The sequence below is a fragment of the Sparus aurata genome, chromosome 8 (assembly GCF_900880675.1).
Source record: "Sparus aurata chromosome 8, fSpaAur1.1, whole genome shotgun sequence".
NCBI lineage: Eukaryota > Metazoa > Chordata > Actinopteri > Spariformes > Sparidae > Sparus > Sparus aurata.
Window position 1 is genome coordinate 5,970,777 of NC_044194.1, and position 15,232 is coordinate 5,986,008.

At 43.2% G+C, this 15,232-nt stretch overlaps 2 protein-coding genes across 8 annotated transcripts in view; both read left to right on the forward strand.

Annotated features, from left to right (window-relative positions):
- pamr1b (peptidase domain containing associated with muscle regeneration 1b) overlaps positions 1-2,552 on the forward strand; it is a 68,308-nt gene extending 65,756 nt beyond the window's left edge. For all 7 annotated transcript variants that reach the window (XM_030424788.1, XM_030424793.1, XM_030424789.1 and 4 more), the window contains 2 exons: positions 1,144-1,502; positions 1,583-2,552. In XM_030424788.1, coding sequence (XP_030280648.1) covers positions 1,144-1,502; positions 1,583-2,131 — 908 coding nt within the window. In that variant the 3' untranslated portion in view covers positions 2,132-2,552. The remainder of the gene's footprint in view (positions 1-1,143; positions 1,503-1,582) is intronic.
- Positions 2,553-11,221: 8,669 nt separating this feature from the next.
- slc1a2b (solute carrier family 1 member 2b) overlaps positions 11,222-15,232 on the forward strand; it is a 33,866-nt gene continuing 29,855 nt past the window's right edge. Inside the window, exon 1 of the mRNA XM_030427034.1 lies at positions 11,222-11,470. The gene's annotated coding sequence lies outside the window, so the exon portion shown is untranslated. The remainder of the gene's footprint in view (positions 11,471-15,232) is intronic.

The following is a 15,232-nucleotide window of genomic DNA, read 5'->3' on the forward strand; positions in this document are numbered from 1 at the left end:
CCACACAGTGTTCCTCTTTGAAGCTTAACAACTTTAGAATAGTTCTTCATTTTCTTGATACGACAGTTCATGTGAGAGACTTTCCTCTCCGTGCACAGTTTGCCTGCCACTTGAATCACTATTTGCAGCAATCACAAAAACGTCTCGGACAGCCTCCCTTAATACCCACCTGGAAAGATATTAAATGGGTCAGTGAGCTGTGTTCGGTTTAATAAAAGGGTTGCTGCCCACGTTAATAACAATGTCAGCAACACTGAAGGGAGATTTATTTTTCAGGCAGTTGACAGTATTGTGACACAAAGTAGCGCGGGCAGCTTAGAGGCATAAAAACACATTTCTTAAGTCTCTTGTAAGTCTGTTTACTTATTACTTGGTTATGACATCAGGATTAAGATGTTTTCATCACCCACGGTGCATTTCATAAACATTTTTATAGAGGCCATCATTGTTCGTAGACATTTGTCCTTTTGAAGAAAGCAACAAAGATCCTTAGCTTTCACAACTTTCCGCAGAAAGATAGTTGATTTTTGAGTCTCTTTCGTCCATCCATCCATCCATCCATCCATCCATCCATCCATCTATCCATCCCTAACCCTCATGCCCAAGTCGTCAAATACCCAACCAGAAATCAGAAACCCAACCATCAACCCAAAGCATTTGTATTTGACGGTCTTGGAATGATTTCTTCTCCAGGATTACTTTAAAAGTCACGCAGTGTCATTTTAAACTCGGAACCTCATAAAGCTTTTGTTTAAAACATTCTTAAGAGTCTATAGTCTGTTGTAAAGTTATATAAAAGTGGTTGTAAATGTGTTTATGATCATCTTAAAGCAACTTTTAAGGGCATTGTTAACTATTAACTAAAACCTTTTAAATAAAAATAATAACATTGTATAAAGAAATATATAATATCTAATATAGAAAATGGATTTCCTTTACATTTCACCTGATTGTGTGGCTGTTTTATGTTCCCCCATCTATGCCACTGCTTTGCATTCTGGTAGACAACCTTTAAAGCATCAATTTTATGTGCGTGTTTAAAATGAAAGCTGTCTGATGGGAAAGGAGATTCACGGACAACACTCGGTATTGACACAGTCTCTCTCTCTCTGTCCTCTCATCCTGTCACCTCCCCTTTGGCAGTGTGTGGGAAGCACCCCACCTTTGACCCAGAGAGGCCAGCGGAGGCTCACTGGCCTTGGCTGGCAGCCATCTACCGTCGCTCCACCAACGGAGCTGAGACAAAGGTGACCAAGGCAGACAGCCAGGCAGGGTCCCTGAAGAAGGACAGTGGAGCAGGAACTGGCAACCTCAATCAGGCTTCCGACTGGCAGTTGGTATGCAGCGGGGCTCTGGTGAACCAAAGGAGTGTGGTTGTTGCAGCCCACTGTGTGACAGAACTGGGGAAGGTGTATCCCCTGGATGCAGCCAAGATCAAGGTGGTGGTGGGGAAGCACTACCGTGACGACCGCAGGGACAGTAAAGGTCTGCAACACCTGAGGGTAAGCTCCTGGAGATAACGCCTCCTCGTGATCCCTTTTTAACCACACCTGCACAGTAAATCCATCTCTCTCTCCTGTAGGTGGCCTCCATCGCTGTTCATACAAACTACGACCCCAATATTCTCGACTCTGACATCGCTGTGGTCAAGTTACTGGACAAAGCACGGATCGGGGAGAAAGTGACGCCCCTCTGCATCTCAGACAGCCAGGGAGAAGAGGTGACCTCAGGACAAGGGCTCGTGACAGGCTGGTCTCCGCTGACAGATTCAAGCTTGGGTCCCGATGAGAGGGCGAGGGTCGGGCACGTCCACCTTGCGGACGTGGTCCCGTGTGAGCAGCAGTATGCTCGTAACGGCGTGCCAGTCAGCGTCACAGACAATATGCTCTGTGCCAGCCAGAAGCCTGACTATGTGCCCTCGAACATATGTCCGTCTGACACTGGGGGAATTCTTGTCCTCGCGGCCCTCTCCGAGGACCAGACCGCCAACAAACAGAAGCACAAAGGGTTGTGGAGACTCTTGGGACTGGTGAGCTTTGGCTATGACCAAGGGGAGTGTAATCCTGATCTGTACACCGTCTACACACACGTAGCCAACTTCAAAGACTGGATACAGAGCAATATGAAATAAAAGTCCTACTGTCTGGCTCACCTTTGCTTCTAAGATTTTTAAAAGCCTTCATATCTTACAATCCTCTCCCGTATCTCTTTTTCTCTGTCTCACTGCACAAGGGCATTTTTCTTACTTAATGCAGAAGCACTGTAAACATTGGACAACACAGCGATCCAACTGAAGGGGGTGCTAACACATCAGATGTGCTGGGCGTCAACCTTTCATGAGAAGACTTCAGTGTTCAGGTCCCTCAGGCTGAGGTAACAGACTTGAAAATGACTAGAAAACCACTTCACGATGGTTTGAATTGTACTCATTTGTATGTATATATGTTGTAACGTACTGAATTATTCTATCGATTCATACGACGAAAGAGATGTACATATTGTGTTTGAAAAATCATGACGTTTTTAATTAAAGAAAATGTGGGTGTGGTTAACGCTTGGCCGGGTGTGATTATTCCTCAGCGCGTGTGCACGTTTAAACATATTGTGCCGAGTTAAATCCTTCACGTCGGGGCGACGTGGCGCGGAAACGCCTTATATTTGCTCCACGAAGCGCACGGTGAGGTTGTGCTGTGAAGCAAATGAATCCAGGTCAGAGCAGCACCGTTCTCACCAAACCATAAACGGAGCACGTTATTCACAGATCAATTCCTCGTTCTGTGCGCAAATTAAATCAATTACTTCCATTCTGACCTTCCTCCATTATTCAGACGTGAGTTTACATAGAAGGAGCGGCTGCAGCTTGTATCGACCTCCAACAGGGGGCAATAAAGAATACATCATGTTTGAGAGCAGCAAGAGATGAGCTGGGCTCTTAATTTGGTGCTTTAATAATGATTTAAGTTACAAGCTGCGTGACACGATGATTCAACGTTGAAATGATACAAACCATAGCAGTAAAACAGCTAATACCAGGCGATTAAAGGGACAGAAATCGAATACAATGTTGTCATTCTACAATAAAATCAGCTGGAAAAACAGACCCAAGGTAGGTTTTTTTCTAGGGTAGTTTTATAAAAGATGATGCAAGTCTTCAATCCTCTGACAGGAAGTACGAAATGTGAAGGACCCAGACTGTGAAAGCCACCTCAGAGCAACAGCAACAAAAAAAGTCTTAAATTTGATGAATGAAATCTAATTGTTGCATTTATTTGGAGGCAGCATAGCAAAAGCACAACACTGATGAGGTTAGCACGTTAGCAAACAGTCGCCCATTTACTCATCTATCTGGCACGGAGCAACATTATCACCCGTGTGGCGTCGTGCCACTTGGCACCTGGTAAAAGTAAGTCTAATCTCTCTATAGGTCACTTTTAGTTCCCACCAGCTCTCGAGATAAACGTATGTATATCAGTAGCTGCTAGTTGCCAACTGCCAGTCATCCGGTGCAAGGCCGGAGTGGACCGTCTTTCTCACTGGTCACTGGAAATGTGGCTGATGAGAGTCGAGGATCCGACAACCGACATGGCGACCGTCTGGTGTGGAAAGTAAATAAGTATGGTAGTTAATGTTGAGTGACAAATAATAGTTTGATGGCATTATTTTTGTCAGTGTAGCTCTGTGTGAAACCACTCAGTGGCCCAAACAATACATTCATCAACACCAACATGGCCGACACAGTTAACCTTTTCAAGAACGAGGGAAAACTACTAAAAGAGATAAAATCGCTACAAGTCGACCTATCGTGACACGAGCTGCGACCGTGACAAAACAAGAGTTTGTTGGGTATGTGAGAGCTAGCAGGAGGGACCGGCTCTACCAGGTTAAAGAGAGTGTTTAATGCCACGGAAGTGACTTCAGGTTGTGTGGTCCATTCCAGTATTTCCACTCTCCTGACTTGCAATATTATCTTAAGAATTGACAAAGATTATATTTTAGATTCGTGGCCCATTTCAGACATATTCTAAATATATTTTCCGTGGTCCAGAGGGAAGGGTAAGGACTCTCCCCACAACTACATCCCAATTTTGAACACCCAGAGAGTTCGACGTCGCCCAGGCTTCACCAAGCACATTCCGTCTGTCTTAAAATCTTGATAAAATTATTGACAACACTATCGATTTACAGGTGAATCACATGGGGATAGTCCTGACTAATATTAAGTACAAAGCAAATCAATGCTTTGTATTCCGATGTCGCTTTCTTCGGTTAAAAATCCATAAAATCTATAAATCTGACTCTCGTGTTTCAGCGGCAAGGTGACACCGTGTGTTGCTTTTGTTTCTTTAACTGAAATTCTTTCCGCTCCGGCCCGAACAGCTGGTCTACGACGGAGCTGCCAGACTTTTGAAAAGATGTGCCAGAAAGATAATCACATAACATCTGTCTTGGCTGTATTTCACGTTCATAAATATTCTACTAAATTCAGGAAAAAATGTATTTCTGCAGGACTTGGACGTGGCTCAGAATATATAATAGGTTTTCTAAAGCGTTATGAGTCTGAGCTTGAGATCCTCAGTGCAGCTTTGCCTCCCAGGTCTAATTTATTTATTTATTTTTTACCAGAAATGCCTGGGAGTTCCTTTTAAAACTCCTATGACGGAGTTCTGTAAATTTATATTTGTTTTATATCACAATCAACATATTTTCTCTCACTTCTTTATCACATTTGTACTTTTTAGTCAGTTCTTGTCAGTTTGTAAGATCAGTTTCTTCTTGTTCTTCGTCTTCCTACTATCGTTATTATTCTGAAAACATCCAGCCGTCCAGCCGGCACTTCATCCTAATAAGGTCACAATTGAAATGCATAACTGCTACTGTGCCTTTGTAACAAAATCAAAGACTTTCTGTCTTTCCTTCACCCATTAACCGGAGCTGAACAACAATCCCATGCTTCCCTAACGAGAGTGGCTGGGAGACTGACTGTTCACAGGCCCTGCTCAGCTCACAGGGCATCCTGCATACATGGGCAACACTTAACCAAGTCCTGACTGTCCTGGGAACAGAGATGTATCCCTGAGCAAAGTACCTGGATAATGATGAAGAGAAGAAAAAAAAAAGACGCCACCATGAGAACTCCATAGTTAACGCTGGAGAGGCAGAGGGGCAAAATACTTAACACCAGACTTACACAAAATGTTTAGGTTTCAGTCCAGCTTCCCAGTTGGGCTGATGGGCCGTCTTTGTCCTCAGTGTGAGGAGAGGAACCCTTTGAACTAAAGCATTTTGGCACTAAGGATTCACACGCAGCTCCGTTGTTAGTATTCCGGTCCGATATAGAGTGGGACTGCACATTTTTTTATTTCTTTTGTCGTGCCAATATCTGGCCCCCGTCCCACATGGGGACAACAAGACACCATCGCAGTGCAGAACATGTGTCATCTTCCGGTTTTTATACATATCAGCAAATATAAAACAGACTAAATGACAAAAAAATGCATCACCAATTTCTTGCAGGGAGAGAAAATCAACACAAATATGAAATTGCGCATTTAAAATCAGTTGTACAGTGAAACACATCTGATGAATAGCTTCTTTTTTTTTTTTTACCTCATCGCCCACGTTTAGTCCAGGTAAATAAATAATCTCAATGCTTCGATAATCTTTGTGCATCCATATGTTCAAAAATCTGTTTCATCTGACTGAACAATATTCTGCGCAGTTCTCCATTAAAAACGGCAGCAGTAAACAAAATAGAACTCATTTTTTTATATCTGTTACTCTTGTTGTGACAGGAAAAAAAACCCTCTCGAAATGAGTCACAAATATTTAAGGTAAAGCTTGGGACTGTATTATTTTGAAGGGACCAAGACTCAAACGGGATCAAACAGTGCATTCATCTGGAACTACTTTCAGCCGCGGAGTGATATACATTTGTTGCACCAGTGAGGCAATCACAGCGCCAGCGCGGTGCATCTGGGATTGACTCAAAACACATTACAGCGCCCACCTTTCCCTGACAGTAATTTGTCACCCAGTGCAGCGCTGATGGCTGTATGTGTTTTTAATGGAGATTTATACTGCGAGAAATAAAATACTGAACGTTAATCTCTGGTTACACAGGAAGTAATTGTTTCAAGGATCATTTCCTTGTCGTTTTTTCCCGTCTTTTGGTGGGATTTGGTGGGCACTGCTAGCCGTGTTCCTTGAGCAGTAACGTGTTTACCGCCCTGTGAAATGATCCCTACCCCCCATTTTCTACCCATGACGTTCTCAGCAACTCATCATGATACCCCCAGACCCGTTCCTATTCCAGCCCCTTCAGCCCTGTAATACATACATAAGGTATGAACCTAAACAGAGCAGGGTATTATTCGGTCATTACCTCCCCTATGTGCCTGTTTAAAATGGAAGAAAGCCATTAATACACTTCTGCGCAGGCCCCTGAATAAGTATACAGCGCGCTCGCGTTTCGACACGCAAAGCAATTCTGCTGTATTGATGTAAAGCGCCGGCTGTGTTTTCATCCATATGCAGGCCTGTGACTGGAATCGCACAGCCAGGAGTAGCAATATGATTTATTACAGCTGTGTGTGTGTGTGTGTGTGTGTGTGTGTGTGTGTACAGGGGTTGCGAGACAAGATTGAGAGGGTAAGAATGAAAGGGACCACAGGAAATCTGCAGTATGCACAGTAAATGTGCGATCACGCCGCAGTTCCTTTGTTGGCGGGGACTGTAAACATTCGCTCGGTTTACCCGATGCCGAACACATCTGTGCCGTTCACCAGTGCCGACACCAATCTTTCAGGTGCACGAGGATGAGCTCTCGGTTCCATACTCGCATTAACATCCTCCCCCCAAAGGAAAAACCTCCCCTGCTCCCCTGAGGCGTCTCTGCTGAAGACTTGCCGGCTTCATGACCCTCAAAACATCCTCTCGACACTCTCCCACATTCTCCTGTGAGAGCATGAACCATTGGCCCTTCCCCTTTTTACAGGGGCAGAACAGGTTGTATCATGTTCCTGGGCAAACTGCAGCAGTTAGCGCATGAATACACCGCTCAAAACATAAAAGGGGAACACATTAGTCAAACCACAGATTTTGATGAATGATTTATTCAAGGCGCAAGACTTAAAATTAAACCAAAAAACCATCGCGGAAGCACCGACAAACCGGTCCTGCTGGTTGATTTTACAGGCAGCATCACGTTGAGCACGGCGTCCTCAGACTCTGGGTGCCACCGGTGTAGACTTGCTTAGACGTGGTACTTTCTTGCGAAGGCCAGTCGAGCAGCACGGTGCCGGGCTTTGAGCACAGGTCCAACTAGGGGACGTCAGACCCTAACGCCACCCTGGTGGAGGCTGTCGCTGACATGCACACCAGTAGCCTGCTGATGTCATCCTGTAGGACTCCTCCTGTTCCTCCTCACACAAAGGAGCAAATGCATGTCTTGCTGCTGGGTTGGTGCTCTTCTACAACCCTGTCCAGCTCTCCTCGTGTGACGGCCGGTCTCCTGGTATCTCCTCCGTATATCCACACGTATGGATGGGTCATCCATGGGCAGATTTCAACTATAACATTCCAACTTGCAGATTGATACATTTATAGTATCTATCAGTGGAAATTGTACCTTATTGGTGATAAACGTATACATAAACGTTATAAACGTATGAAGGAGTAACAACTGTACATTACATAACGAGGTAATGTGGGCGAGGTAATGATTGATGCTAATGGTTACATGCTTTCAGGTGCACACAAAAACATTTTTGTACAAGATGGGTCATGTTTTAGGCAGAGCAGGAGAGTGTTGGGTGGAGGCTGGCTGTAGGATTGTTCTGGAAACAGGCAACTCTGGTTATGTGACTGATATGGCATTTAAAGAAGAGGCTGCTGTCCAAAATGACACTGAGGGTGTGGACGTGTGGTGAGGGAGACCATGAGGGCTTTTGGCACAGATGATGATCATGTCTAGTTTGGTTTTCAGTTAGGTTTGAGGAAGTCAGCTTGAGTCGGTGGTCTAATTTAGTGGAGGCAGTTGATCGGAGTGAGTGGAGAGGGAGAGCTGGACATCATGCTGGGATGTGAAGGATGAACAGGAAGAGGACCGAGCACCGAACCCTGGGGGACGCCTTTGAGCACAGAAGCAGTGCAGGAGAGGGCAGATGTTGATGAACTATTGTCTGTCTACATGTCTCGTCTGTGGCTCTACCTGAGGTTTCTTCCAACTGTTCAAAGGGTTTTTTTCTCAACATGGCAATTTTTTTTTTACCTCAGTTGAATGATGGAGTTGTGATTGTGAATTTGGGCTATATAAATCAAATCGATTTGATTTGATTTGTCTGTTATTGAGATTTCTAAAATGCACTTACCTGTGCAGAAGTGGAACATCAACCGAGTTGAAAAGGTGATCTGCCACTCACGCGGCTTAGTCAGCACAGTCTGGCACTGGCTCTGTTTGTTGGAACAGTTTTAGGGATTTGCTCTAATTTCTCCCCGTGCTCTCACTTGCTGCCCAATAAGTTTTAAAGGCATCAAGGGCACTGACTCATACATAATTGCAATAACAATTTGGTTTACCTACACACACGCACACACACGAGTAGTCTGTAAAGCAATATAAGGATGATCTTGAATGCTGCTACATTAACACCAGGGGACGGTTTTCCCTCTCAGAAGATCTCTTTGTTAACAGATCACGAATGGTCAGCTTATAGATTTTGGTAGGTTGACAATTACGTTGTAGGGAACAATCGAAATCCTACGTTTTGATGACCGATCCTTCCACCCCGACCTTTTCTCAATAAGATGTTGTGGATCGTTAACAACATGAAGCTACAGGTCCAGTACAGTCACCAGGAAAAAAATGCTGGCATTGTGTGATTATTGTGTATTTAATTTCATGGTATCATGTTCAGATTGTGTTTATATGAGCTGATATCAGCTCCATATCAGGAGGAGGTAATGTTGGTTGCTTGGCACCTAAGTAGCTGTCGAAGAGTCAACAAAACAAGGTATTTTAAACCAAACTTGTTTAGCAAAGGCGTGATGAAGAAATTATGTTGTTGACATCATGTCAAAGCTAATGTCTGTTTGTACTGCAGAGATGTCTGAAGATAACATGATGTCCTCATAGCTGGTATGAATCTAAATTCCAGTTGTTGTATTTGTGTATTTTTCATCAGCTTTTCTGAACTTTGAACTTTGCGTCTCTAGTAACATAAAAAATCCTTTCTCACAACCTCAGAAACACAAATGTTCAACATTCCTGCCAACAGAAAATCAATCAGCCACTGTTCTTTTCATCAGTGAATAGTTTCAGCATTTTTTTCAAACTGATATAACAAGGTCTCACCTTTTCCAATGTGAGGATTTTCTACATGTTAATAGCAATGGATGTGTCAGCCTTCATTGTTCATAACCTAACATGATTTATATTCACTAAGTTTAAATCAAAGACATATTGCAGTAATGTTTCCAAAGTTTTTATTGCCTGGATTATTTCTTTTGCAATTTTTGCACAACCTCAAGCTTGACACCGTGCACACAGGCAACAAAACACAAACAACATGTCTGCCACATTATGTCACTCTGAGTTATTAGTCAATAAAGATAAGTAATGCCAAAACATTATATTATAATGACCTGACTGAGCCAAAAATGTTCCCGACCCCTCTCCTTCATACAGAAGCCCTGAGGGGCCACGTGTGGTCTAAAGATTTTTTTCATGTGTCAAACAGAGTGAATTTTGCATGTCCCCTGATATCTGGCAGTAATTTGTTTTTTTCCACGTGGAAAATATTTTGTTTTATTTTCCCTGTGAATTTTTTTTTCTTGTGAAAAACGTTTTTGTCTCTTGTGAAATTTTTTTTTTCTCGTTAAAACTGTTTTTTTTTCTCGTGAAAAATGTTTTTTTTTTTCTCATGAATTTTTTTTTCTTGTAAAAAAAATAATTTTTTTCTCGTGAAAAATGTTTTTGTTGAAAGAATTTTTTTAAACAAAAAATTCCTCACGATATCAAAATGATATATATATATTTTATACAAATTTTTGGGGGTGGAAAAAATGTGAAAGAACGCGTAAAAAACTGAGAAACAAAATGTAAAAAAAAAACAAAATCCTGAAAAAATTTACTTCATCCAACTGGGTGAAATTAGTTTGTAAATTCCTGTGTAGAACCAAGTGAAATATTTTTCTTCTTCAGGAGAAAATGTATGATTTCTGTGTGGACCAAAAATGCCGTGAGAAACCGAATGTAAAAAAAAAGTTTGTGAAAAAAAATTCTCGAAAAAAATTAATTCACTTACAGAAAAAGAAATCACTCCTCATTAAAAAAGTTTTTTCATTGGTTTCACACATGAAAAAAATAATTATGTGTGGAACGAGTGAAAAGAAATTTTTGTGTGGGAGCCAGTGGAATTTCTTTTTCCTGTGCGGAACTGAGAGAAAAAGTTTTTTCATTGGTTCCACAAAAATGTCCTTGAAAAAAAAAAAATCTGTGAAAACACATTCATGTGAAATTTTCTCTTTTTTGTTGCCCTGATTGAAAAGAGGGGCAAAAAAAAAAAAAAAAAACTGTGAGAAACCAGAGAAAAAAAAATCTACTCAGGGTTTCCATACTTCATGGTTTTTGACATTTATAACTCAGTTTGTGGTTTTATTCAGTTTTATGTGGATCCACAAATGCTGAAATAAAATGCATTGATCCCCAAAGTGTCCTTCACTTTGTGTTGTGTAACTCAAATGATTTTCTCTTGAAGTCATATAGGTTAGACATGTACCCGATTTACTGCAGATGATTAGAGAGGCACTAACAGGATGCTATTCTCGCCATAGAAGTGGATTTAATGAGTTTTATCTTCTAACCAGTGCAACAAAATAAAGGTCATGAAAGACATCAAAGAGCGGTCAGTGGGGAGGCTGCAGGAGACTCTGATGCTCCCTCTAATCAGCGCACTTTCTAAGGTTCCGATGTGTTTCGCAGATTTTCATCAAATGTGGGAAAAACCCAGCTCTCTGCACTTCAAATCTTTCAAACAGAATCTGCATCAACTTTGACGGTGTTTTTGCAAATCCGGCTGTGCGTGAGAGAGAGGGAGTGTGAGAGAGGGTCAGGGAGAGGAAGGGAGAGATGATGAGGACGGTATAGGCTGCATCTTCAACCAACGGGAGTTGGCATTCCCATGCAGTGGAGACAAAGAGGGGGGAAGCGGGCGGGAGGGGAGGTGGGTGGGGGAGTAAAGCGCCGAGGAGTGAGGTGAGGCAGAGCTCATTCAGTGGGAACGTTGAGCTGCGGAGCTCCTCGGATTTTACTGACAGAGAATCCCTCCGTTCGGTCTTGTGAAGCGCCCCTTGTCCTGGACCGCCGTGCGCTCTGCAGCTCGCCGTGGCTGACCACCCCCTGAAGCGGATGCGATAAGACCCTGCGAGGGGACGAGACCAAAAACTTTTTTCACCGTGGTTTGCAACAAAGGTAAGATGCTGTTCTGCTTTATTTTCTCATTTTCACCAGGCTTGCACACGGGATCGATACACACGCGCAGTAGCTGGAACGACGGGGGACGCGCGCGTCTCGTCTTGATCCTGACTTGTAGCTGCATTTGTCCTTTAATCGTGAAAACAATTAACAGGTTCATTCGATTTTAATTGCTTTAATGGAGAAATGACTTCTTCTTGTGCACATTTTTTTTTTTAATTATTATTTATACAGAAAGACAAGAAAACACCAAGTGTGCAAATAAACCTCCTTTGACTTATTTGCGCATGATTCATATTCCGCAGATGGGCGCAGATTAAGACATGAAAGTGACAAAGCTGCGGTGAAAAGTCCCGGAGCGCAGACAAGACCGTCAACAACAGGCGCGCACATTACACGGGTGAACAAAAGAGCTGCATCTCCTCACAGCTCTTTCCCTGCATGAGACTTTCATGCATCAAATAATAATGATAATAATAATAATAAAAAGCCCAGTGATGTAAGTGAACCTGTCAGTGAGAATCACAGGGAGCGTATCAAAGTGCGTCTCTGCGCGTTTGTGGAGACGGCAGCCGCGGGCAACACTTTGGTGACAGAGCCGTAGGTGCAACCTTTGGGAAAACAAACCTTTACCTCTTTTTCTTCTTCTTCTTCTTCTTCTTCTCTCTCTTTTTAAATCTCCGGATGTCGTGCGTTTAATCGTGCCCTAATCCTTCAATCTCAACCAAACCGAAGGGCTTTTTCCCATTTTCCCCCTTTTTCCATCGCCTCAGCCAAACGCGCAACGTCTCCATTCTCATCCAGATTGGGCGCAGGGACGATTCCAAAGAACCCAAAGAAGTGTTCGGCCGAAACAGTAAAGGCGTCAAACATTTCACAGTGTGGCCCCCTTTTATTTTCTGGGCAACTTTATGGGCGAGTTAAATCCTGCTGAGGGGCGATTGGATGATAATTGCGCAACGATTTGTGGTTTTGAGAATGAAAGACAGTTTGTAACCTGAACCTGAATTGGAATCGTTAACATAGGACTGAAGACTCTCTCTCACTGACACACTCGTTCATGTTGTGTTGTGACTTGAGACAGAAAACCACCTGCACATCCTTATTATTACACAATTCCCTGAAAATGTTGGCAGCACGTTGTGTCTGTGAGTTGTTCCTGACATTCCCAGCGTCAATCAGACCTGCGAGGAGGAGGAGGAGCAGGAGGAGAAAAAAAAAAAAAAAAAAAAGCTCATTACCTTACTATCACCACCCACCTTTTGAACCAATGGCTGCAGCCCATCCCCTCTTCCATATTAAAAACGCATGGACACACACACACACACACACACACACACACACTCAGGGACACACGGTTTTCCAATGGCACCATCAATGTCACCATGGTAACCAGCTCTCCTGGCACCATCAGTTGGTCGCTGTCAGCATTACTCCTGGCTTGTCACTTGAAAACAGGGTCTGTGGATGCTTTCTCTCACGTTGATGCATTGAAATCAGGCGTGAGGAGGCTCCTCTTGTTGTTGTTGTTGTTGTTGATTTTGATGTTTTTTTTTGTTTTGTTTTAATGGGCAGGTAGTGTTCCAGGAGGGAGCCATGATGCTGGCTGCATCATGATTGTTGCATTGTGTGTGGCAGGGTCCCGGGTCCATCCCCCCCCCCCCCCCCCCCCGACCCTTCTCGGTGTAATTTGCTGGGAGAATCTTGTAAAAGAAAAGTGTCCATGCAGCTAATGCGTTTTGTCCTTTTCCCGGAGGCGACTCTCTCTAAACTACTGTACTGTGGCATCTTCTTCTGCGCTTACATGAATGAGCACGACAGACATTCAGGGCGAGCTCCCACATGCTCAAAGGCAGAATGAGTCATTTAGTACATAAATGCATGGCCTGAATCTGTAGGAGGGTGGATCTTTTTTTTTTTTTTTTTTTTTTTTTTTCTCTTCTGATAAACGGGCGTATATGTTTGTCATCATGTGAGGAGGGAGGAGAGGGGAGGGGAGGGGAGGGGGTGCTCATGCTGCGAAACATATTCCAATTAATGAGAACTCATGAGAATAAGAGTGTTTGGGCGCATTATGCACATGCTTAGCATTTGTTTACAGAGGAGAGCAGCATTAGTGTAAGGGGATTTCTGCAGCTCCATTAATTCTCTTTACCTGCCTTTGAGGGAAAGTCATAGAAAGCACATGATTTCCTGGGTGCTTTTGTTTTGCCGTGTGCTTTTCAGGGAAATACATTCATTCTTTTTTAAGAAACGTGACATTATTATCAGCTCATGAATGATTCAGATTCGCGCTGTAGCCTTGAATAGACGCAGCGTTTTATAGAATTCTTAGGTATAAGTTTAAAGGGGCACTACGTAGTTTTCAGGGAACACAATATAAACCTTTTTCCAGCTTCGAACTGTTTTTCTGAGTTTGAATTTCTTCTACAAAATTTGACATAGTGCCGCTTTGGGGAAACACCTCCTCACATATGACTACTACTACTAAATGTGTGATATAAATATTTATAGCAGGTTTTTTTTTGGTCGATTGTAAAGCAAAGTTAATGATCCTGAGTCCAACATGGAATCCTCAGAGCCAACCCCTCTGAGCATCCAATAATCAGGCACACACACACACACACACACACACGCCCAGACAAAAACCCTGCAGCGTCGCCGATCGCCCACTGGAAATAAAAAAACGAGTCCTAATCACATTTCTCCAAATCTGTTATGATAACCATCTGTGAGGAGTTTAATTAGTGTAGACATCACTCAGGGTACTCAGGGCGAGAGGAGATGTTTACATGAACATGTGTGTTTGTGTGCGTGTGTGTGTGTGTGCATTTGTGTTTAATGTAGGCTGTTCCGCTGTGAGGCACACACACACACACACACACACACACACACACACATAGGGGGAGGGTAGCTGTGGAGGTATGCAGGCCAGGGGTAAATAATACGCAAACGGGAAGGAAGTAAGAAAAAAAAAAAATCAATATCCTGACTAACCGATAGCTTCTTCATTGGCTGTCTCTCAGTGTGGAAATTACATTTTCCCCAATCAATCCCAACAGTTTTTTTAGTTTTATTTTTATGGATTGATTAGAGCAGTCGGCTGTGCTTGAGAATTAATAAGAGAGGAATCCACTGGATGTGGTTTTTTGATCGCACATACATGGCTGGGAACGGTACAGCAGATGGCAAATGAGCCATCGCCAGCAAGCAGCCATGAGCTGATTAAAAGAAAATTGCATCGACACCGCAGAGTGAGCGGGATGATTAATTGAATCCTATGTTTCACACAGTGGATTGAATGTAATAATGCGCTCGTGTTGTTATGTTTTTCTTTACATAACGCCCGACACCTCGGAAAGCAAACAGGCAGCGGATAAGCGCCGGCCTATTTCTTTCTTTTCTTCGCTGCCTTCATATTTCTGTACTCCGTAATGTACTTCGGTGCAGTTTGGGCGCCTGTGAAAAAACAAACAAAACAATAAAACCCAGAGAACAATGTGGAAACGCTTCAGCCTCTGCCAGACAAACTGAGATTTTACACTGCCAGAAGTGTGAGATAGAGTGGGAAGAAGGAGCTTTGATATGTGGGAGTGACAGAAAGAAGAAAAGGACAGACAGTAAAACATAGAACTCTTCCTCCGAGTGGAAAAAAGAGAGAAGACGAGTGGCTAAAGCATGAAGTGAGTGAGGGAGTAGAGGGAGTAGAGGGAGGTGGGGTCGTTTCTCCTCCTGGACATCCGTCTTCCGTGCGCGTGA